This window comes from Scardinius erythrophthalmus (assembly GCF_964197995.2).
Source record: "Scardinius erythrophthalmus genome assembly, chromosome: 3".
Taxonomy (NCBI): Eukaryota; Metazoa; Chordata; class Actinopteri; order Cypriniformes; family Leuciscidae; genus Scardinius; species Scardinius erythrophthalmus.
Window position 1 is genome coordinate 38,735,014 of NC_138223.1, and position 26,177 is coordinate 38,761,190.

Below are 26,177 nucleotides of genomic sequence, written 5' to 3' on the forward strand. Positions count from 1 at the left end.
GGAATGAAACAATTGACCCTTGTTATGAGCGAGTCATTGACTCTAACTCATTCAAAACCTTGATTTATTCATGAACAGAACACCACTGACTGTGTGGCTACATCTGAAATCGCATACTTCACCAATAAATTGTTCTCATAAAAGAGTAGGCAAAAATTAGCTGGATGACCTACTTCCTGTGCCGAGATTCTGAAGTGCGCATTAGAGCCTGACATTTTTTCGGGAATCCCACGGGTCACGGGATTCCCGTGGGATTCCTGCAGGATGGGAGTCATCTTTGCTATTAATCACGGGATTTGGACGGTACAGGATAAATGGTTAACGGGAGCAGACGGGAGCGGGAATCAACCAATAGTAAAGACGATGAAAAAAGTGAATGCACAATTTTGTAGTTTCCTTTTAACCTGTTAAGCCTCACCAGTGCGTCGGCACACTGAAGCGTTTTTTTTTTTTTTTGTTCAAAGTTACTATCAGATTTAATGTTATACATTGACAAACTATACATAATTAAAAAGATATAATAGGCTACTCAAGTTTCACTATTTGACCACTATTGTATTCTGAGAAACTTATAGTGACAGTTCCCACTGCGCAATGTGACGTCGTAGTGACGTCATTTTCATGTAATTTTTGGACGTCCAAATTTGGTCCATTGAAGGGGTTGTTTTGTAACGCCAGGCGACGTCATTTTTCGACGTCTTCCGCACGCCATTTTTCGACGTCTTCCGCACGTCATTTTTCGACGTCTTCCGCACGTCATTTTTCGACATCCATCCACAAAAGTTTGTTTACAATAAATCGCGCTCAGTGCTCTCAAACAAAACAGCGGCTTCTTACACACACACACACACACACACACACACACACACACACACACACACACACACACACACACACACACACACACACACACACACACACACACACACACACACACACACACACACACACACACACACACACCTTGCTTTACCTGGGATTCAAACTCGTGATCAGTGCATCACTGCCCCACGTGCCAACGCTCTACTGTTTGAGCTACAGAGAGAGTGAGATAATTTATGATTATCGCGTTTAGGCTAAAAATAGGTTCGGCGCTTGGATCACGAGCATCTTGCAGTACATTTAAAATATTTTAAATATAATATTTTAAATATTTAAAAAATATATTACATTTTAAATATAGCGATTTGGAAACGTGGATGGAGCAGTGAATAGGTTCATTACACAGCAAAATGACACGACAAACTCGCGTTTTGGAAAAGAGCTCTTCATTTGTAAATTAAAAAAATTATAATAATCATGTAAATTTCCTGCACCTGTCATAGACGTCCAAAAAATTACCCAGTTCAGGTCCAATGTTGAACGTAAATATGACGTCCAAGTTGGGTCATGGTTGGACGTCCAAATAGTGGACCTAGTTTGGACGTCGAAAAAAATCACCCAGTTCAAAGGTCCAATGTTGAACGTCAATATGACGTCCAAGTTGGGTCATGGTTGGACGTCCAAATAGTGGACCTAGTTTGGACGTCGAAAAAAATTACCCAGTTCAAAGGTCCAATGTTGAACGTCTATATGACGTCCAAGTTGGGTCATGGTTGGACGTCCAAATAGTGGACCTAGTTTGGACGTCGAAAAAAATTACCCAGTTCAAAGGTCCAATGTTGAACGTCTATATGACGTCCAAGTTGGGTCATGGTTGGACGTCCAAATAGTGGACCTAGTTTGGACGTCGAAAAAAATTACCCAGTTCAAAGGTCCAATGTTGAACGTCTATATGACGTCCAAGTTGGGTCATGGTTGGACGTCCAAATAGTGGACCTAGTTTGGACGTCGAAAAAAATTACCCAGTTCAAAGGTCCAATGTTGAACGTCTATATGACGTCCAAGTTGGGTCATGGTTGGACGTCCAAATAGTGGACCTAGTTTGGACGTCGAATAGATGTCCAGAATTGGTCATGGACCGACGGACCCAATATAGACATGATCTGCACGTCTATCCGACGTCCAATGTTTAGTGGGTTATTTCTTAATTTGTGTCAGGAGTTATGAAATGAAAAAATGCGTCGATACCTTTAATATGAATTATGCGCGTCAGCCGCTTTCATTCACAAAAAAAACTCCTGTGCTGTTGTCATGACAGCGATACACAAAACAACGTCCCTCAGGGCTTTAGCTAAAAAATGTGCAGATTTTGAGAAATATTGATAGATTCTCATAGATTTACATCAGATTTCTATTGACAGGAATAATATTTATTGAATTTATACCCATAATTGGACTCATTATGCAAGAGCATAATTGATGAAAATCGTTAACATGTAATTAAAAAAAAACTATAAATGTAAACTATAAATGTATTGTTTACTCAACAATAAATGAGAAAAAGGCAGCTTTATGTGCTGTTTGGGTTTATTAAACTATTGTAGACATGGTGTGAACTATGTACTGTTTTTCTTTTATTTGCTGTCTTCCATTTTCTGGAGAAAATCTAGAAACGGGCTCAGCAGCTGGTCTCAAACAGGATGGAGAGCAGATTAAATCAAATTATGTATTAACTAAACACTAATTGAAGAAAAAAATATATGGGAGCGGTACAGGAGCGGGAGTCAGTTTAAACAGGAGCGGGATGGGAGTGGGAGTCAATTTACCAGGAGCGGGATGGGATGGGATTATTTTTAAAACTTTGGTCTGGGAGTGGGACGGGACAAGATTTCTTTCTATGGGAGTGGGACGGGACAGGAGTGAAAATCCACTCCCGTGTCATCCTCTAGTGCGCATACGATAAACACTTTACCATCCCATGAGGCCATTGAAGATTGTGAATAGAGGTGAAGCGACTCAACTGACGCTGGTAGGTCACATGATAATGACAACATGACGAATGTAGTATGTCCAGATTACATTCCTACTACACACATTCCTACTATATCGAACATACTTTTTTAGCGGTCGGGAAGTAATTACTGTGTATTTCGGACACAGCCTGTGCGTTGCTCGAAGCGTGTAGCGGTTCTGTTGGGGATTTGTTTGGAAATATTTTCACTGGCGGAACAAAACCAGGCAATGTAACTGGAAATATTGAATGTAAAATGTACTGTAAGTTACTTGACATTAACATCTTGTTTACTGAACTGTTAGAAAAGCGATGTGTATGTGTGTGTGTTTTGTCTGTGTTACACTGTTGTCTGACAATGACGCAACAGGTGTACAAGAGGATTCTGCTTCACATCAAAGTGCCTGACGTCTTGTTTATTTGCCTTGCCATCCATTTTAATCAGTGAAGACACTTAGACTCAGTTTAGGCCCTAAATATGAACACATGATATGTAATAGAGAGCTTCCACTCTACATCCACGCACGACGTGGGCAAGTCGACTCGTAATTGAATTTGACATTAGGATGTTGTTAAGTATAAAAAACAGCCTACACATATTAGGCAAAGTAATTTACACTAAACAGTTTTTAATTATAATTTACATGTTTAATGAAAAGCATTTATAATAAGCATTTCTATTAACTATTCATCATCCATCCTCTCAAACTTATATTTTCACTGAGCTTGTTTGTTCATGCGTAGCTGAATTAAGTTCTTATACCATCTAAAACAGGCTTTGCGTGAGGAGCACATCAGCCACCTTAAAATACTGTCTCCTTAGGTAGCTCAGTAGGTTTTGGAACAGAGTCAATATGTTGGTTATAAAGATGACAGGCATGCAAACAGCTAATGGCAATTTTTCTCCGTCAAACATTGCTAACACTAACAACATTGCTTTTGTCTGAATCATCAATCACTAAAAAGACCTGGTAGGTCTTGAGAAATCAATCCATGCATTTAGAAACAATCTTACCATCTTCTTAGCAGCGGTTTCAAAAACCTCTTCAATTTACTTGCATTGCCAGATGAAATGACACTACACTGAAGATTTTAGTAATAGCGTATTTTTCCCCTCAAAGGAAATGACTTACTGATGCTAATCGCTAACACCATCATAAACTCAACCTGCATTGCACTCAGGTAAATGAGCTGTGCGTTATCATCATCCATCTCTCTCCGTTGCTTCAGAGAAAAAAGTTCTAGGACATACTGTTTAAACGGAGAATCGTATCATTTCGGTTTAGCACTCGGTTGGTTACAGCTCTGTCATCTCTAGGATACAAGGGCTAAACCCCCCTTAAAGAAACTTTTTTTATGGTTTCAGGATATCTTACTGAAAGTTACTATAGCATCAAAAAGAAAAAGAAAATGATTTGGTGTTTGTTTCAATTTGACATGAAACAAAGGTTGCAATAGTTTTTTTTAGCCACTTGTGACGGATATCTGAGTAAAGCGGCTTCTCGAACAATATGTAGGGTGGGACTTGATTTGGTCCATTGGGAATTGTTTGAATGGTTGTGGTTTGCTACTGTTGCAAACTTGTTTAAAGATTACAGGGGGACATTAACACACCCTTAACAAAATATTAGATAAAATGACCTCACAATCTGTCATATCTTTCTTATTTTATCCCTCTTTCATCCACTTTTCTGCCTTTTTTTCTGCCAGGAAGATGTTTTGTGTGTGTGCATGTGTGTCCTTAGAGATGATTTTGTCATTTATTTATTTTCAAGAGGCTTCTCTATTGTGGCTGAAATAGTGTAATTTGCTTTTCCCAGACTCTGGCAAACCACTAGTGCTAATAGGTTTGCTGATGGAGCTTTCAAGTTGTTTATTTGCAGAGTTGAATCACTGTAACACCCAGTGAACATGCTGGCAGTGCCTGGACTTGCATTACAGTTTTTCTGTCGTTTTGGTGCATTTCTTGAATCCTTTATATACATGTGTATGCATGCTTCTGTGATTTATGATATTGTATGTATCTGTAATAAGTGTATTTACTATATACTGTAAAATGCAAGTGTAATGTGAAGCATTACAGTAAGTATACAGTATTACATACATAGCACATAGAAATACATACCTGTTCTGTCTACGAAATGCTTGAATGATTGAGGAAACGGTTGCTTTCCCAACATTCGGTTGCACCTCTCGACCCACGTCAGCCATTGTAAGGTCATGATTGAGAACCTCTTCCTCTGTTTTGCCTCCCTTCCACCATACATTCTTACTCCTCTACTTCTTCATGGCTGTTGACCCTGTTAGTTTCCTGGTTGTTCTTTCATTATAAGAAATTGTAACTCTGTGTTGTGCTCTGTCTATATATGCTTTCCAATTGAAGATTTATGACATGCATCTCTGAGCTATTTTAGAGAACTGGTTGATCATTGGTTGATCTAATGCATTACATTCCCCTTCAATAGTGAAATTCCAGATTCACCTGCACAACTCATCAATTCAGGACACATTTACAAGAGAGTCTGAAAAATTTATAGAAAATATACACTGCCCAGCCAAAAATAAGTTGCTGTTTGGATTTAAATTGGCAAATGCTTAAGAGTCTATGATTGGATAATTATTGCCGTGATTATTATGTTTCTATCATGATATATGTTTGGCAACAGTTCTTCTAACCCTGATTGATGGAGTGTGTAGCTTTTCATTTCTTAAAACAACCATGTAGGAAAACACATCATGGCCATATTCCAGGATGACAATATCAAGATTCATCAGTCTCAAACTGTGAAAGAATGATTGGGAGGGAGTGTAACGGAGGCCAGCTAGTAGTTGCTTTGCGAGTAAACCTCACTCCTCTGATCTCAATAGACGCACTAGCGACAGATGCTAGAGGCTGCAGTCTTTAGCCTCCTTGTTAGAGCGCCTGACTCTCATGCCCGAGACCCGCACGGAGCGGGGTGTGAAGGACCCGGTGAGAGGGGTTACAGGAGCATGAAGCATAATTTTCAATTTCATTGAAAGTCTTTGGGCTGTGCTGGAGGAGACTTTACAGAGTGCTGCACTCTTCCATTGTCAATAAACCAAAGATCTTGAGCAAAAATGGACTCACCTCTTGATGGAAAGAAATGTTGTGATGTTAATTGACCGTTCGCAAAAGCCACGCCCCCTAGTAATTATTACTACGCCCGTCAAACAATTGAGAAACAGACACATGGCTGGGTTGAGCTCCATACCGGTATAAGTGATTGTTTTGGAGTAATGCAGCAGACATATCCTCCAGGGCACGACAGAAAGGGCTGCAATATGCAGTGGAGGGATATGTTAAAAATGTTAAAATAAGCAAAGACGGGAATATTACAACAATCGAGGCCAGTGCTTGAAGTGGGGGAAAAAGGTGCCAGTAACTGTTACTCTCATGCATTGGCAAATCATGACATTTGAGATTAATACAGTAAAAAACAAAACTTGAAGATATTGCTGGTACAACAACAATTGATTGTTATTTATTAATATAAATGTATTTAAACAAGTCGTGTGTGTGTGTGCTTGTGTTGTGTGCAAACGGAACTCTTCCAAGTCTGCAAGTCCAAAAATACATTTAGGCTATGGTGAGTTTACTACATTTTATTTTATTAAATGCATTCATCGTGAGATTATTATATTTTCATGTCAATCTGTGTTCGTTTTGACCAAGAACCATGCGCTGTCACTTTAATTCAGCGCGTGCAGCACAGCAAAAATAGACTCGGTGCAGAAACGATTGAAAGCTTTACCTGTTAACATGGGTGCGAAAAAAAAAAAAGCACTGTAAACGGACTACGGAGTATATGTGAAACGGGCGTGACTGACGCTTATATATTATATACGCTGACATATGTATGCTTATTAATCTTCGAGGCATTTAGCTGTGAGTGAGGTCTCCCACACTGCTTAATCCATTGTCGGCATCTTCCCGCTTGGGTCTTGGGTTTTGGAAAGGCGAAAAAAATGACCCCTCCCTCTGGGGTACCTATTGTCAGGCTTGCAGGTGCCATAGGCGCATCGTTTCACCATGTGCTGAAATCGCAATGTTTGACGGAGGTCCTTCTCCTTAGTTACAGTTGCTAAGCTAGGATTGGACGAGGACCGTTCGAGGGCGGGGTTTTGCGAACGGTCAATTGCATCAAGAGTCGCATCAATTTTTTGCAAGAGGGCATTGTCCTACATGGTTGTTTCAAGAAATTAAAAGCTTCTCACTCCATCAGTTAGGGTAAAGAACTGTTGCCAAACATATAACATGCTAGAAACATAATAATCATTGCAATAATGATCCAATCATGTACTCATAGGCATTTGCCTATTTAAATCCAAACAGTGATGTTTTTTTTGGCCTCTGGCAGTGTGCTTGACTCATTATGACAAATAGTTCAACCATTTTGCATTTAATGACTTGTGGAATTAACTAATGCCTAGATGTTTTGGGGGGTAAGACTTTAACAGAGAACCAGTCTAATACATTTTAAGAAACATGACATTAGCAATTGATAATGTAGGAAACAGCAGACAACTGTACAAAATAAATTGCATGAATATATCAAAGCATTTACAACTAACGGATGAGAAATTGCTTTTATAATGTGAACATTCTGCACAAGTTACTAGATGATGTGGAGATTGAACAAGTTGTTTTGAGAATTTCAGTTGTGATCTGAGAAATGAACCAAAGTGACTGAGAAAGCTAACTGTAGGGTGGCGTACATACGTGGTACAATGTTGTGAGAAATAACAGGTGCGTGAAATGCAACAAAACAGATCTTTTCGCTAGTTGTCCATGATTACTTTAGCATCAGACACTGTAACAGACAAAAATTACAGTAAACACTCAGTATACTTGAACCGCAAACCTAAGTTTTTCTGATTGGTCCATTTATAGCAGCACTAGCTAAGATGAGGTTCATTATTTCTTTTCCTTCATGATCAGACTTACAGTTTACTGGCAGACAATAAAAAAGATGAAAGAGGGAACTTGCATTGAGGGAGGGACCAATGCCATCTCTCAAAAGCAACCTCTCAAAACATCAGCAACTGTGTAGCAAAGCACTGGCAACCATCCACAACATGGCATTGTGGTGGTGAACACTGCTCAAATTTTCTTCGAAACACTAGCTTTGAAACCAAAATTGATAATTCTTATGTTTTTTACCTGTCACTCACATGAGATCACAGTAATAGGAAACGACAACAATTCAATAAATTCCAGATGAACACCCTCTTGTTCAAGAAGCCGTTTCACTCTGATTTTTCACAATAGGGAAAAAAGTCACAACTTCCATTTCATGCCGGCTTTAACCGGATAAACAGCGAGACTAGCAAATGTGTACATAGACCAACCATAAAGCAGCTCAGAATGATAGAATGCATCCTGCATGTACGTCTATTGAAAAGCATGCATGTCTACACATGTCTTTTCAAACAAGCTTGGTGCAGAGATGAAAAGGTCAGCTAGGATTATGTTGTGAGCCATAACCTGTCGATATGAGATCCAAGAGATTTGTTTCTCCCACTCACTCCCATTCACCCTCTTGTTTGCATTTCCCTGTTTGTGCCTGTTGTGATGCATAAGTAAATAAGTGAATTGCAGGCCTTTATATCCTCTCGTTCAAATTCATTTTTCAAAGTGCTGTAACGTCCTGCCAGAATGCAGGGGACTTTAAATGACTGACTATAAATTAGTAGGTTATTGTTGCTTTTATTATGGCCTGAAAACCAGAGCCAGAGTTACTTTACCGGTGTGCTTTTGTTCTGATGGCAGACAGGAAGTGTTTCATATGCAGAGGGAGTTGCAGAAAGAGAGGACAAGATGTCGTGCTCTGGAAGATGAGCTCAAAAATCCCATAAAAATACACCACTGGAGGAAAATGGAGGTATGAACTTATATTGGCATGTTGCCGAAACAGTCGTATTATCAGTAAAGTCTTTCAAAACAGTTCGATTTTGCTTCTAAAATCTCTCTTTCTGTTTAGGCAACTGATCCAAGCACGTTCGAATTGATTCAGAAGATTCATTGTCTGCAGCGGAGGCTGATAGCTAAGACTCAGGAGGTTGTGGAGAAAGAGCTTCTGCTACAGGTAAAAAGATTTTCTCATTGGTACTAGTCATAGAACAATCCTAGTGCCCCTTCTGCCTCGCCTGTCATTGGTCAGACAAACAGATTGTCCCATCCCCGAATCACACCATTAGTTGAAATGTTAGATCAATTCCTTTCTTTAAAAATGATTACTTTCCTTCATCAAAAACACATTAGATGAATCATTAGTGACAATAAAGATTTTTACATTGTTACAGTAATATTTTAAATGAACACTGTGCATCAAATAATTTTTCTTGAGCATCAAGTCAGCATTTGCTACAACTATGTATATTAAATACATATTAGTGTATTAGTGTGTGTATATTAGTATATTAGTGTTTGTGTATATACTGTATACACACACACATATTTATATGTATATTTATATATACACAGACACACACGTGCACACACAAACATATATATATATGTTTATATTATGTAAACTAAAACTTATTTTACAGTAGATGAGATTAATCACGATTAATCGATTTGACAGAACTGATATTGTAACATAAGTTTTAGTTTACATAATATGTGTTACATAATATGTGTCTTTATTGTGATCAAGATGAAAAAAAAAAAAAGAATTTCTTGATAAATCGATCTTGAGTTATTATCAGGTTATCAAGACACTGGGGTTTAACCGGCATTTTCTTAACTTAATACATTACGTTTCCACTATAATAATAACTTTTTGTTAGTTTTGTGCCTGTAGGACTTTTGCAGAAAGCTCCACATAATCAGAATGTCCACCATTAGTTTTACACATTCTCTGTGCCTGGCTTGTTCCATTATTACATATTTGGACTAATTTGATAATGCTTTCAGTGCCTAATAACAGTAAAGCACTCTCTACTTTTATCATATTAAAATCCATTCCACAGAATTCTTTAGATTTTTCCCCAAAACTATGAAAAAGTCTGCATATTCTGCCTGGACTGATAAGTCATTTTGACTAAAGAGTATATTTTTAATATATACTGTGAACTGAGAGAAAGACACATTTTTTAATGTATGGGATTGTCTTCGTTGACCTTTCTGCCATTTAATTTAATAATACACAACAAGCAGAGTCTCTTATTTATATGTTTAGCCTTGCTTTACTTACATTACACTCTAGAACTTCCCATGAAGCAGAGTCATTTCCCTGTGTTTGTCCTTGTGTGTGGTGTGTGTAGTATTCAGAGAGCCCTCCATTATCTGAAATGAAGTGATCCGTGCTGTTCATTGCTCAGACTAGAAACAAATGTGATTGCTCAGATGTAGCAGGTGCTCGAGCAGAGCTTCTTGAGGGAGCAACATTTGTTTACATAAATGGACTTGAAATCTCTGATTAGGTTATGAATGGAGAGATGGAGAGAGCGACTAGGGTAACTTTGTATGCTTTCTTGCTTTTGTGTTTGGGATTTTTAATTGATTTGGTTTGTTTGAGGACTATAATGGTGGCGCCAAAGCAGCTAAGTAGACGCGTCATAGAACTGAGAGAGGGAATGAATAAGACGGAAAGTTCTCAGTTTGTCTGAAAGAGACAGACAAAATGTTCCAGGAGTAGCTGTCTACTTTACTTTCGCCATTACAAGACGTGTAGGCATGGACTGTGATGTTCATTTTGATGGTGTTAAGAGTTTTTTTTCCCACTTCGGATCTTGAGTTCAGATGCAGTGGAAATGATAAAATGGGCTTTCAAAATGCCATTAACATCAGACAGACAGCCAGTTTAAAAAGGCTTCTTTCACTGTCTGAATCAAATGAAGCTTAACAGACTTGGCTCGTAATCTAAGAACACGAGCAGCCGTTTTTAGGTATCAGATCATATCAAATCATGTGTTCTTTTTCTTCCTAAACTGAATTCAAAACCCACTATACTGTATTTGCACTGTAGCAATGTAGTCACCTAAATTGAATTGGATGGACATTTTAGCTCTCTGTACTAGAGCCATGTAGTGTTTCATTTTATACAGTAAAGATATCTACAAAAATAAGAAGAGCATCGGTGATCATTGTTGCCGATTTATTTTTCAGCAACGACTTTTTCTTATTATTTTTTGGTGGAAATCAAGGTATAGTTTTTCAGGATTCTTTGATGTATAGAAAGCACAGCATTTTTTTAAATACATTTTTTTTGGTACAATTATAGGTGTCATTACTGTCACATTTGATCATCCTTGCTGCATAAAAGAAATACATTTAAAAAAAAACTTTTGGACAGTAGTGTACATGCAAAGATAAGTCTTTAATATTATATTTGTAACACTTTATAATAAGGTTTGTTACATTAGTTAACATGAACTAATAATTAACTGCACGTATACAGATTTATTATTCTTTGTTAATGTTAATTTCAACATTTAGTAATACTTTATTAAAATCTTGTTAACATTAGCTAATGCACTGTGAAATAACATGAACCAACAATGAACAGCTGTATTTTTATTAACTATCATTAACAAAGATGAACAAATACAGTAACAAATGTATTGCTCATGATTAGTTCATGTTAGTTAATACATTAACTAATGTTAACAAATGAAACCTAATTTTAAAGTGTTACCATTATATTAATCTCTGTGTGCTTCTGGATGTTTGGTGCCACTATGAACAACTTTTAGGTTACATAAGTTGATCAGCATTGCGTATTTCTATGCACGATTTCTCACAGCTTCATTTGCTAATGGACTCCAATTGAAACAAACTCTGATCCCAGCTTTTTATGCACACATTGTCTGCGTGGAAGTATGAGTGAACATTGGGGTTCAGTGCTAATTAGGTTAAAGCTGTCTGCCTTACAACACCCCTATAACTCACTGTGTAATTATGAAGTCGCTCAGGCACATCTCTGTGTATCGGCTTTAGCGCTGTGTGTGAGCTGCATTTGATGCCTTTTAAAACAGCCGTCATGAAAGAAGGGCATTGTTGTATTGTTTTGTAGCTGTTTGCAGTGAAGATTGTGACAGCGTGTACAATATAGCACCGTTTAGGACACAATAGCAAAAAGCCATTGCAGTCAAGACAATGCTGCACTTCTGTAGACGGAAGACACTTGTGATTTAGAAAGGATTCGAGACAGGCTCCATTTTGAATATAATACCCATTATAGATCTTGAAGTATTCACAAAGCACTACTTTACAGCAGACAAAGACCAGGCGATGTTTTTCGCACAGACACAGACTCTAATTGTTGCATTATTTGCATTGAGGCAGTGCAGTAATAAAACAGGCACGGAGAATATCATGTCGGTTAATATTCGTGTAGGCAAATCTGGACTGGCGATTAGCGGTCAGCTGTTTTATCATGCATAGTGTCTGCAAGATATGGCCCAATGACTCACCGTATTACCAGCTGAGGTACGAGAGGAAGGGTTGTGTTACCTTTGCAACAAACAGCGGGTTTATTATGCCCTACAGATAATGTAATATAACACTATATGCATCATATCACAGATGAGTCGTAAGGTCAGCGAAACTTTCGAATCAGGAGCCGCAGAGTTAGATTGAGTTTTCTGAGCAAGTGGGTAAAACAGAAAAGAAAGCGTTATTTTGTATTGCAGAAGATCCAGCAATCAGTGCAAGGTCATGACCTCTAATTTCCAAAGCTCATGCTTGAGCACTTCCTTCAACGTCTTTCAAGCACTTCAGTCCAGCTTCGAACTCTCTCGCTGCTTACACAGACTAACCTGTTAAGTACACACTGCTATGAACTACTTTAAGTGTCATGGACATGTCCAGAACTTACAGTATGGTATTTAGTGGGAATCCCATAACTCTTTTATAAAGCTTGTTTCCGCCACAGAATAAAAAATCAAAAAGGTATTTGTGACTTTTTATCTCAGAAGATTGTGAGTTATAAAGTCAGAATTGCGCACTATAAAGTCAGAATTGCAAAAAGTCGCAATTATCTTTTAAAATGTTTTATTCTGTGGCATAAACAAGCTTCCATACTCTTTCCCCGCCAGCGTTTTTGAAAAAAGTTGCCAGCCACCGCCAGCATTTGTTTATTATTTTTGCAAAGGTTTTGTGATTTACAGGATGAATGACTGTACATGTGGCCAATTACATTTCACATTGTAATGGATTTCTTTAGTTGTTTTAAATTCAAATGTGGTTAAATGCACAAGAGCATGATTTGATTGGCTTGTTAGCTTAGTAAAATGGACAAAAATCGTTTTATAAGCTGAAGGTTATGAGGAATATTCAGGGTAAAATACAACTTAGGTTTTATTGATAGTATGTGGCCTTCTCTCGATTGCCATAGAGATAATGTTGACTTTTAAGTGTTAGCATCTAGCTAAATGTATTAGTTTAAGACTTGCATTTATCGTTTTCCCCCCTGTTTGTGCTGTTTTTGACCTTATCAGACCTGTGACCCACCAATTGAGTCACGTCACGAACGCTTGCCTCCACTCTTTTGTGACAGAAGTTTTTCCATGACAGCAACAACAACACAACAAAACCATTGTGATTGTCAAAATCTTCTCTAGCTGTCAAGGGAGGATATCTCTGCCGTAAGACACGACAGGTCGGAAGCCGGTAGACGTGCAATTGTCGTCCGAAATCTTCGGCAGAGAAAACTGTTGCGGGGGTGAAAATTGAGAGTATGTTCCCGTCACTGTCAGTCACAGCGTGTCTTCATTTCTGAATGGAGTGACACACAGAACATCTGTTTGCTTTTAAATCGTGCTCGTCGTCCCGATCGCGCTGAAGCTTCAGGTGTTCTCCATGTCACATGGCCCTCTATGATTATTCAGTCTGATAGAGCGGAAATGAAGTCAGAATTGAAGCTAAGCAACAACTTCTTGTTTGTTCCCTTTCCTTTGTTTGCAAGGTGTAAAAATACTTCTTACGTAAGATGGTGACTGTAGACATTCTGTTAAATATGAGATTGGGTGAGAGAGAGATGGAAATGAGTGAAAGAGAAAGAAAGTTAACGAGAATATCGAGAGATGAGGATTTGAAGGACCCATGATTCGGTCATTGAATGAGAGCCAGATATTCTTTGTCATTTCCTCTGAATCAGGGAGGATGGAGAAATTCAGATCATAGTATTTATAGACGATGCTTTTCTATTCAGCAGGCAAAAGCACATTTTAATCACTATCATTATCTAGAAGCAGATGACATTTGCTTTGATTTGCAGTAGATCTGATCTATACGTTTTTACCTATGTCTAAGAATAGAGGTTCTATGTCTAGAATTTCAGGCCCCATCCTAAGGCCGTGTCCACCAAAAACACCTAGCTATAGGCGCTTGAGAGTGTTTTGGCAGCGCAGCATTTTTTTCAGTTGAGACACTTTGCTTGTTATGACACGGAATATCCGCGAAAGTTTTACTAGTATCTCATTTCACACAAATTTAGTTTCTGTGTTGATTCTATATTAAAATGTCGATACAATGTAACATATTTTCTCTGGCTCTTGTTTTAAATGATTTTGCCCCGTTATTACTTATTATGCTTGTTGTTGTCATCTGTTGACGTTGTACAAGCAGAATGTGGTGGTTGGTCGGTGTGGTATTAGTCCCGCCCCTCCTCCACTGTGATTAGATGGTTGGGTAAAAAGTGACGTTGATGAGTTTTACCCAAAGTTGAACATTCTTCAACTCTCGGTGACCGTTAAAAAAACGCTGGGCGCTCAGCGCTTGCGTGAAAAAAACTTTCAGCGCCTCGTTACGCTCATGGCGTTTAAAATACGCCAGCCGCCTGACAAAACCCTTTGGTGGACACACGGCCTAAATGGCACACTTCATATGCACGTATGGTTTTGTAGTCTTAAAATGGCTGCCGTGTACACCGCAACCCAAGTGTTTAGGGTGCCATTTGGGACAGGGCCTCAGATGATGGTTTCATCTTTATAGATTCACTCAGACACTCTAGATGAACTTTGTTGCTATATTTCCATATTTTGAATCGAGTTGCAAAAAACTGAATATCGCGAAAGCAATCTGCAAATAAGAACAAAATACTAGTTAGGCCTATTTCCATGCGTGCAATAGTAAAATAGAAACATATTTTGTAAATGTGTTTTTATCATAGTGTCTTCACTAAAGTTTGGGGTCGTGAGATTTTTCAAATGTTTTTGAAAGAAGTCTCTTATGCTCAACAAGGCTTAATTTATTTGTTTAATAAAATAAGGGAATATTATGAAATATTATTATACCTTAAAATGACTCTTTTCTATTGGAATATGTATCTTCTATCTTCAGTGTCACATAATCCTTCAGAAATGATTCTAATTTAATGTAATATCTAATATTTGGTGCTGAAGAAACATTTGTTATTATTATCAATGTTGAAAACAGTTGCGCTGCTTAATATTCATGTGGTGATGCGTGATACTTTTTTTTTTCAGTATTTTCAAAAGCACAGCATTTATTTGAAGTTTAAATCTTATATGTTACTTTTGACCAATTTAATGCATTCTTGTTGAATAAAGTAATTCATTTCTTAAAAACATTACTGACTCCAAACTTTTGAATGTTAGTGTAGAAAATAAAAGGTTAATCCACTTTAAGATAGCATGTATGTTTTTATGTGCATTTGGGGAATTTTATTCACATTTTGGTGTTTCTATCCAACATTTATTATTCAATATTAAAAGCAAATTGCATTAAAATATGTGGATGAAATCCAGTTATTTTCTCTCGAGAAGCAGACAGACTAGTAATTGAACATTTATCTTTTATAAAGCTTGAGAAGAGATATCGACAATGTCACAAACTGTGCTCAGACTTGCCCAGATAGGAAGGTCTGCGATCAACAGTCAGAGAAAAGTAATTCAAAAGAGCTTCACTTGTATTGAACCTGAAACAATCCATTTAAGATCTGTATGCAAGAGGCATTGCGAAAAACTGAACTCAGAGCAATAAAACATTTCCTCTGAGAAATAAAGCCCCAAAATGTGTCATTCTTGGTGTTATATGTATGATAAATACAGGCAGAATAAAAGAGAAAGACTGAAATAGACAGGTATTTGGGTCTCCGTCGAGCACACGTGTAACTGCATTAGCATTATCAAAGCTCAGCCCACGTCTGGCCATGAAAATGTTTTTGGGTGCTAAAGTGATGTATTCTTTGATAAAGCTCTATGAGTTCAGATGTTTGCTTGAGACAGAGAGTTGGTCTGAGACTGGGTTTGATCTCGGACTTGTTGTGATCCTATAAAAGTCAGTGTATTAAAGTTCAGACGCCTCTCAGTCATAAATCATTCATTCGCTATCGCACACGCTCACTTCACTATTGATGGAATTGTGAAGAGACGGCCACCATGGCTGTGAAGGAACGGAGAAAGGACAGAAAATATCTTGAGAAAAATACTAGAAGCTTCAGAGGAATAATGTGGTAAGCTTTCGGCTTTGCAATAAATCTATAGTGTGTGTGTGTGTGTGTGTGTGTGTGTGTGTGTGTGTGTGTGTGTGTGTGTGTGTGTGTGTGTGTGTGTGTGTGTAACGTGTGAGTAACGTGTTTGAGACAAAGAACAGTTTTGTGGTTGTCGAGGCCATGAGTGTGTCTTCATTTTGAATCCCGGACCTTTTGATCATGAGAGATCTTCTTTCAGACGTCCTAAACCCCCTGAAATCATGATTTCTCCTGTGGCACATCATTTATATTCCATGGAAAATTCAGAGCCTTTATATTAGTGATCATTTTAGACACCAGACAGGCTGCATTTATTAGCATTATGAGTTCAAACTCGTCAGGACTCCCTCTCTAATTAGCAACATTGATGATCCGTGTGTGTGTGTGAAGTGTGTGTGTGTGTGTGTGTGTCATTACTTGGTCAGCACTGCGATGGAGTCTTAGTTATACATCTTTCTTTCCTCCACACACTTGGATAATTAACTAGCTTCCAAAATGAATTAGCTGTCAGTCCCCTGAATCCAGCTGTATCTTTTTCCTGTGATGTGACACTGAAAAATAACTTTATTGCTTTTGATCGTACGACTAACAATAAACAAAAGATCTCTCAATAATGCTCTGAACTCACTATGAACTAACAAAATATCTTTTTAAGTCTTTTCAAGGGGAAAAATGCTTCTACTCAGTGACAGATTTTTAGCATATCAGAGAACGTTCACATTGTTTTAGAGGATCTATTACATCATGTAGTTAATTACGGTCCTCAAATTCATTCCATTTATTTCGAATATTTGGAATTACAGCGCTATAGTTTATCACTGTTTGTATAAAAAAAACAGTAGTGAAAATGTTAACAAGTACTATTTGCTTAAATTAATTTAAATTGAATTGAATTTGTCAGTACTTCACATTTAAAGTGCCCTTATTTTGCTATATTAATGGTTCCTAATTTTGTTTTAGAGGTCTCCTACAATAGGTTTACATGCATCCAAGGTTAAAAACGATTTAATTTTCTCATAATATACATTGCAGCATCTTCTCTATTCCCACAGTGTCTAAAGTTGTTCGATCAAGGATTTGGTCTCTCTAAACTCCTTTCTGAGAGCCTACTCTGCTCTGATTGGTCAGATGGCAGAGTCTATTGTGATTGGTCTATTGCTTACAGTGCGTGTCAGAACGGAAACACACATTACCAAATCTGAATTTCAGCTCTGAAGCCTACCTTAGCGCTTCGGTTTTATCGTATCAAATCGAGCCCGAGTCCTCATCTCAGGACAGCGTCTTCTCGACATGTCGACAGCACAACACAACACTGGTCAAAGTAGATGTTGTTCGCGGGCAGCCAGTGAAGACCATAGACTGGCATTATGGAAATATGTTACAAACCTATTTTGAATTTATCTATTTATCGGAAACTTTGATATTTAAAACTTTGCAGACCTTTAACATTCTCAGACAGCTATATTACACACTACATGAAATGTAATATCCGAAAAAACATAATAGGGGTTCTTTAAAATGTCTTTGATTTGATTTACTTAGTGTTAAACTATATGCTGTGTGTGTGTTTTGTGGTTGCAGGAGAAAGAGAAACTTTATGTGGAGCTGAAACACATCCTTGCTCGGCAGCCCGGTCCGGAGGCAGCAGAAAAACTGCAGGTTTATCAGCGAACTCTCCGGGAGAAGACCAAACAACTGAAGGTGCTTTAAAAACATCTTTTCTGGTCTCTTCTGTATAATAAAAAAGAAGTAATTTTACCAAATTAAATAGTTTAATGTAATGCTATTGTTTAAATTAAATATTAAATTAAGTTAATTTTATAATTAAATTAATTTATCAACAGACCACCCCCCCCTCCCCCCTTTATCTGTGATATATCAGCTAGATCCCACTTCCCACTCACTAAAGGGTTTTTTAACATAAATCATTCCTCCTATCATTCCTCTCCCATCATCCTCGTCTCCTTATTCCCCCTCTCACCATCACACAAAATGAATAATTAGTTACTTCACCACTTAATTAAGAGTTCAGGTCCATCTGGAGACAGCGACCACTAATGTCATTTTTAATGAGTCAGTTCGGTTTAAGCTGCCTCGTCTTGTCCTATTAAAAAAGCGAGAAGCAGAGATGAGAGCGGTTAAAAAGTTATGAGCCTCTGCTGAGCCTTAGTTGACCTTATAATATCCATATGGCCTTGATATACGTTGATATTTAAGCTGGGTTTTGATCAGGTTTTTGCCATGTAATGGCTAACATTAGGATCTAGGAAACTGACCCTGGATCTGAAAACGAGGCAAACCTCCCTCTGCAATCAGGACAATATAGAAAGTGCTCCGTTGCATTTGCCATTTTTTAAAAAAATGGACGGAACAGACTTTAAAGACTCAAAACTCCTTAGCTCGGCAGAAATTCTGAGCTGATCTATTAGAATATCTGCAGTGTGGAGTGTAAAACTCTCTGGCGCCCTTGAACTTAAAAATAACGGCCTGAAGGTAGGCATAGGGGGGTTTGGCTTTCTGATAATTTATTGCCAAGCTTAAAATGAGTTACGCACCGGAGGCATCACTGGCAAAGCTTTAAATAAACAAAGCTCAGTGTAATTAACATTAGAACAGGAGCCCTACTAATGAGCCAAACGGAAAAATCATCCCATTCTTTGTTTTGATTGAAGCATGTCCTCCCGCTCCAGCCTCCCTTTAAGAAATTAACATTAATTAACACCGGTCTTTTGACTCTCCGTGCTTGTTTGGAAAATGTTTCCAGAGTTTTGTCTTTATAAAATACCCATGCGAGTCAGAATATTATTATACGCTTTATGAAAACCACACAGCATTTGAAGTATTTTGTTAATTTGAAAAGTGATATGTGCCAAAAGTAAAGTTTTTGCTTGAAAGTTGGTTAAACATTGCAATTATTGGCCCAGTTCAACACCGAATCTGAATTTCAATCAAAAAAAAAGTTTCAATTGTTGTAGAAAAAAAACTATTTTTTTCAAATTTTTTGTATTCTATTTTGTGGATGGAAAAACATTTAAAGTGAAAAACTTTCATTGACCAGAAACATTATGAATGCCTGCTGTGCGCAAAAATCCTTTCCAAATTGTTCACTGCAAATATGGGATGCTCTCTCTCTTTCCTCTCTCACTTCCTGTCCATCTTCCTCCTCCTGTTCCTTTGATTACTGAGCTCTGGGCTGTTGGGTCACCCGCACTATGTGGGTGGTTTCGAGCACATTGGATGAATGACAATTAGAGCTTGACTGATATGTGCAAAGATTGACGGAGATCAATGAGATGCCGCAGAGGAAATCACTCCATTTTTTTGGCTCGGAGGGAGAGATGAGGTGACCGAGTGTTAAGCCGAACACATCCTCAGTGATAGATCACAACTGTACAACTAGGACACATTTATAGCAAAGAGGTGCCTACTGAAGGGTGAGCGCGGCTTTGGGAAACATTTTAAAGTAATTGACAAATGGGCTCTTAGATGCTTTGCAATATTTAGATGGTGTGCAACATAACTGGAAGCACCAAAGCAGTGGATATAAAAGCTATTATCTACTTTTAATGTTTTATCATGGTTATGAGGTGTTGTTCAGTAATTAATTTCTAGCTATTAATAACATCTTCAACAGTGTATTTTTAGATTACTTAGATTACTCTCTCTAAAAAAAAAGTATAGCATTACTAAGTTACCACAAATCACTTTCTAAATCCAGTTGAACAATACAAGCATTGACATGAAACTGCTCTTTTTTGATTGCACTAACACAATTTTTTACATGTTTTGAGTTCATCTCCAACCTCATTTCTTCTACAGGCCCTAACAGCTGAGCTCAACATGCACGAGTCCCAAGCAGAAGACTACAAGTATGAAATCGAACGTTTGGCACATGAACTCCAGGAAGTCAAGAAAAAATACCTCGCACAGAAACGGAAAGACCAGGAGTACAGGTGAGAAAGAAGGGTGTTAACCCAAAAATGACAATTCTGTCATTTACCCACCCTCATATTCTTCTAAACCTGTATAACTTTCTTTCTTCTATGTAACACAGAAGAACAACTATTTAATGCTTAAAGGGTTAGTTCACCCAAAAATGATCCCATAATTTATTCACCCTCAAGCCATCCTATGACTTTCTTCTTTCACAATCGGAGTTATATAAAAATTATCCGAGCTCTTCCCAGGTTTATAATGGGAGTGAATAGAGCTTTTAGAAGGTCCAAAAAGCACATCCATCCATCATAAAAGTAATCCATACGCCTTCAGGGGGTTAATAAAGTCCTTCTGAAGCGAAGCGATGGGTTTTTGTAAGAAAAATATCCATATTTATAACTTTATAAACTATAATCACTGGCTTCCGGAAACGGCCGTACGCGAGTCAAGTTCTGGCAGAATAGTGACCTCTCAATTTTGGGTGAACTACCCCTTTAAAAGCATCAGGCACCATAAATGAGGATTAGTAAGCATTTAAAAATAGCATTGTGTCAGGATTTCAGTGTGAGTGCATGTGGATTCAGGTGGAGGACATTAATCCCAGATCAGCATAAAATGTAACATTATATCCACCGTTTTAGTCAGACCAGCAGAAAGCTCTCATAGTGTTTGTATGTGCATGGTGTCTGTGTATCCATATATTTCATGGCACTGACAGAAAATGACCTTCAGTATTGCCAACAAGAAGACATGAACGGCAGCCTCTGACACGGACAAAAATGATACCTCAAATAACGGTGAGAAAGGAAAAAGGCATTTGGAGCTGGAGAGAAATCAATGAGCCAGTGAATTGGAAAGATTTCTCTCATTTCGACTCTGTGTTCTTGGGAGCAAATTGTGACACCGAAAATTATAGAGTGACGCAAAGCCGGGATGTGTTACTCAGAGAAAAGCGCTGATTAGTAGGACCCTGCCAAGTTCCACTGCTATTGGCCTTCGATCGAATGAAATTATGACTAATCGTGTGGTATTTTGCAAGCATGTCTGTTGTTTAACCTGGGGAGTCTTATTTTCTAAAGCACTTGCTTAGTAGAGCATTGATTTTTTTATGTTTGCAATATGCTACGGTTACCCAAATACACAATTATCACAACTATTCAAGTCACATCCAGAACTATTTCCATTCAGAACACACTCTTAGGGCCTTCATTCGTGAAACACGAGCAGAGGAAATCTGCATGCGAAGCCATTCTTATGTTAATGGACCGGTACAATTTACATAAGAATATTTTTTACAATGATTCAAACACAAATTAGTTCTGCACGTGTTTCATTAATAAAGGCAATTACACTGCACATGTTTCTGTCTTCTTTCAGAAAAGTAACCATCATAAAATTGACGGTTGAACCATATTGTTATAATTCTGAAGACTTTGGAATATAATGGTTACTTTACTGAAATGAGGAACCCTTTATGACGGATGTCGACCAACAAATGCGACCTTTGGAGAACACATCCTTCAAGATGAGACGCAGCTGACATTTTTTGTTAGAGGTTGACACATCTATGACAACAGATACAGATCGCATGGATCTGGTTTTGAAGCACAACTGCCTTACTTGTTGTAACACCACAGAATGTTCCATTGCGTGTTGGAGGACCAGTAGGAGTCTTAGGAAAATTCCTGGTTGCCTTTGCGTGGTGTCTTAATAAGAGAAAAATTAAATAGCATCCGTCATCTCAGGTGATCTACAATTTCATAACTGAATCCCAGAGAATGACTTGATTTCTAAGGAGATATATAAGCTGAGTTTAATGATTTACTTTTCTCGGATAATAGTCAGTCCTCACTGTAGATTTATTCTCTGTGTTTGATCTGTCTATTAATCATAGTAATGAAGTAGAAATAGTTACACTACCATTGAAAAAGTTTAGGGTTGTAAAGATGTTTAAATGTTTTTAAAAATAAGTTTCTTATTCTCACCCAGGCTGCTTCTTATTATTATCAATGTTTTTTGTGGAAACAGTGATATTTTTTCAAGATTCTTTGAGCTCAAAAGAACTGCATTTATTTGAAACCCGCAGGTCTGGGAAATCTAAACAGAAGGCACTAAATATATGAGCTTTGAATGTGTTTTTAGATATACAATAAAACTGATTCTTTTTTGGCTTCATAAACTTTGTGATGATGATGTAATGTACCATGACATTTGGCTCATATTTCAGAAGTCTCCCGCTATCCTGTCCAGGAAAACAGTTTGCATATTTATCAGATGTAATATTCATAAGGTAATGAAATGCGATTACCATGTCCATTTTACCAAGGTGTCATATAGTTAACATCGTTTTCTTGCGATCTGTTTCTCATAAAAACGTCCAACAATATTTACTAAGTAGACTAAGTAGACCAAAAATCATTTTCGGAGCTCATATCTTTTGTCTTGTTTGTAACATATACAGCCTTGAACCGTTTGTCTGGGTCAACTGCAGACATCACTTCCTCCTCTGTTTTGAATTCTCCTGGCTGCACGTTTAAACATTACACTTAAGCCTTGCTGATGGGCAGGATATTGATTTCCTTTTTTCCCTCTGACATCTCGTGAGCTCAGACCAATGACTTAATTCTACACAAATCCCACATCGGTGTTTTCACACCGAGTAAAACTAGTCGCTCATAAGTAATGGAGAAGGTCTTGTTTTCTTCACACCAGAAGAAGGATGAAGGCATTTAGCTGAAGGACAGAGATATTTAAGGAAAGCAAATAAAGTGATTTGCTGTTCATTTGAGACAAGACAGCTGAATTGAAACAGCTCTGTGATTTAAGAAAAGCACCTTGATATGTAACTGAATCTTGGCTGCATTGAATTGTGGTGATTGGAGAATGATTGATTGATATTAATGTTTAAGCAAAATTACCATGTATGTAGTTAAAAACACTGTGCTAGCAAGTGTTACAGAGTGATTGTAGCTTTATAGTATTTATCTACTTTTTGTTAGTAACTTTTAGCCAACTACTTTTCTCTAGGGTAACCTGACCTTAGTTTAAAGTCGCCATTTTATTCATATTTTACTTTTAATATGAATATGTTAACCTTATTGTTATCTATAAGCTAGTGTGCTCCAAAACATTGATAAAATTCACATTTAGAAGATATAAGCATTCAAAACTTCAGTCTCTTACATCCGCCATTATGGATAAATGATTTTCATGACATCACTCTGCACTTCAGTTTCTCATCAGATTTTCTGTCCAATCAAATGTTCTCTTCTCAAACATGTAATTCAACAGATTCAAACATGCAAACTGTTTTCGAAGACATTAGCTTCATTAGATGAAGAGTCTACATTATAAATAGACGCTGATGCTGCAACTACTATTTTCTACATGGTTAATGGCACATAGTGCACTATATAGGGGATAGGGAATGATTAAGACGATGTAAATACGCTTTCCATTGGGGTGAATTAAGTCTGGTTTCACATTAGTGTCACGCGGACCCCTGTTGCGTGCACAGTCTGCTCCGGTCCAGAGACACGATAGCACAGATGCGCGAGTCGGCACAGACCACAAAACGTATCGGACCCTTTTGAATTCTGCACTGAATGCTGTATTTTAAACAGAGGTGTAAAATACTTGAGTAATTTTACTTGATTACTGTACTTAAGTATTATTTGGGGGGATTTTTACTTTACTTGAGTACAATTAAAAATCAGTACTTTTACTTTTACTTAATTACATTTTTTATGAAAAAAAAAGTACTTTTTACTCCTTACAATTTTATTTACAGTCAAAAAGTACTTCTTTTTTGGAGATCACTTCATTCTATTTTTCCTTGCTATTACCAAACCAATTTTATTGCGCTGATGCCTAGTTTAATTAAGCTTAGTGTCTAGTCTAGTTTAATGAGATTTGTTTAAAGAAATTATAACAGTCATTCTCAGGGGGGCAATCCAGCAGCCAACCCCCGGCGGCCGCCATTGACTAACAAGCCATCACCTGCTGTTAGCATTCCATTGACTCCCATTCATTTTGGCGTCACTTTGACAGCGAATAACTTTACATCTGAGGTGTTTGAAGACTCCATTTGTCCATTGTTTATTTCTAAAGAAACACGACTATGTATAAAAGGCTCCATTACCTTGTAGCTTACGTTATGGCCCCGTAGAAGCAGTTTTTGTAAAAATAGGCTAACGATTGCGTCATAACCACGCGACTCTCTGGAAATGACCATATAGACAATCGGGGGGATTGGAGGCATAAAGTCAAGGGAGAAGCCCATAGAGAGTCATAAAGTTGCTCCTGCTCCTAGCTCATGGACGGCTCCTACTCACGCTCTCTGTTTCTGCAAGTTAGATTTCTCTTGGCACAGCTACTAGAAGACAGACGGGTTGCTCACGTTACATCCACGGCGTCAAGCTCATTTGAGTCTGTGCAGTGCGCTCAGCCATCAGGAAGTAAGTGCTTCTAATTTGCTTCACTTTTCTCCGTTGAAATCTATGGGTCACTGTGTCCATTTCTTTTACTGTCTATGGTCAATCAGTGGAAGAAAATGGAGGAAGAACGTGATTCAGCTGCGAACACAGTCCAAAATCAGCCACAGGATCAAGAGCACCCGTGGCCGTACCTTAGCGAATTCTTTTCTTTTAGTGGTAAAAGCATGTTTAGTGGATTGTTTAAAGAATGTTGCATACAGGCATTAGATAGTAGTCTTATAGTTTGATAAGTAAATACAATTAAATACAAACAGTTCTAAAGCAGGATAAAACCTTGTATATGGTTCATTCACTTCATGATTTTAGAAATTAAAAGCTTAAACAAGAATCTCTAGTTTTCATTCTTGCTGTTACTTTTACTTCTTTAATACTCAAGTACAATTTTAATGTGGTACTTTTTTACTTTTACTCGAGTACGATTCTGGCCAGATACTTTTACTTTTAATTGAGTAAAATTTTCCCTCAGTACTTGTACTTTCACTTGAGTAACATTTTTGAGTACTTTTTACACCTCTGATTTTAAAGCAATATGGAGGAGATTATGAGGAGAAATGGTTAGAGATTAGGAGGAAACTGCAGCTGTGATATAAACTAAACGCTATTGGCTTTTTTTAATAAAGGGGAGGAGCTGTTCGATATGTCCCGCCCTGTCTTCCTGTTTCAGTGGAAATTACATTAACACATTAGATAATGCTGCACATTTCAAGGCACTTCAGTGGTTCTTTAACTACTTTAAATAATGAGTAGGTTGGCAACACTGAATGCTACATGCTATGAGTTTTTAGACCACATTTTCAGCATATTGAAGGAGGCAAGGATGGTCGAGTTTTTTAAAATAAGGCAGAAGATGAGATGAACACATTCGCGTGGCATCAAGGGGGTAGAAATCTGCTTGCCTTGCTTGTTTTAACCTTTCTGGTTTGCACATGTTGCAACCCTTCCTGTCTACATTCATAATACAGAAAATCCTTCGTGCTTAAAGTAGCAATTATAGCAACATCAATGAATAGATTTAGATGGGTCAAAATGAGTCAGCGGAGAGATATTGATGGTTAAAAGGCTGAATAAATAATGCAGGACCTTGGTGTATGTGTAACTGACCAGTGTATTGCCATTAAGCCTAATGCAGTGGGGTTCAAAAGCCTGACTGTTAGCAAAAATAATTTGATCTAATTGACTTTTCACATTTCCGGGTTTCTCAGAAGCGGAAGTCGTCAACCCTCTCACTCACTCCCTCACTCATTCGCAAATGTGACCAGATTTCATGCTTGGCGACTAAAAAATGTCTTTAATTAGCCAATAGCTAATATAACTTTACTCGCCTGTGATTGAGATGACACACTGCATGCACTTTCGGTCTTGTGGACTTACAATGGCTGCCATATGCGCGTGTCATGCCCGTTAAGTCCATGAGATCGTAGGGTGTCCCATTTGTCATTTTAGGTTTCA

General features: G+C 37.8%; 1 protein-coding gene across 1 annotated transcript in view; it reads left to right on the forward strand.

Moving 5' to 3' along the window:
* Window positions 1–26,177, forward strand: part of cfap58 (cilia and flagella associated protein 58) — a 221,839-nt gene that overhangs the window by 177,635 nt on the left and 18,027 nt on the right. Inside the window, exons 14-17 of the mRNA XM_081360925.1 lie at window positions 8,625–8,736; window positions 8,836–8,940; window positions 17,878–17,997; window positions 20,116–20,249. Of these exons, the coding sequence (XP_081217051.1) occupies window positions 8,625–8,736; window positions 8,836–8,940; window positions 17,878–17,997; window positions 20,116–20,249 (471 nt within the window). The remainder of the gene's footprint in view (window positions 1–8,624; window positions 8,737–8,835; window positions 8,941–17,877; window positions 17,998–20,115; window positions 20,250–26,177) is intronic.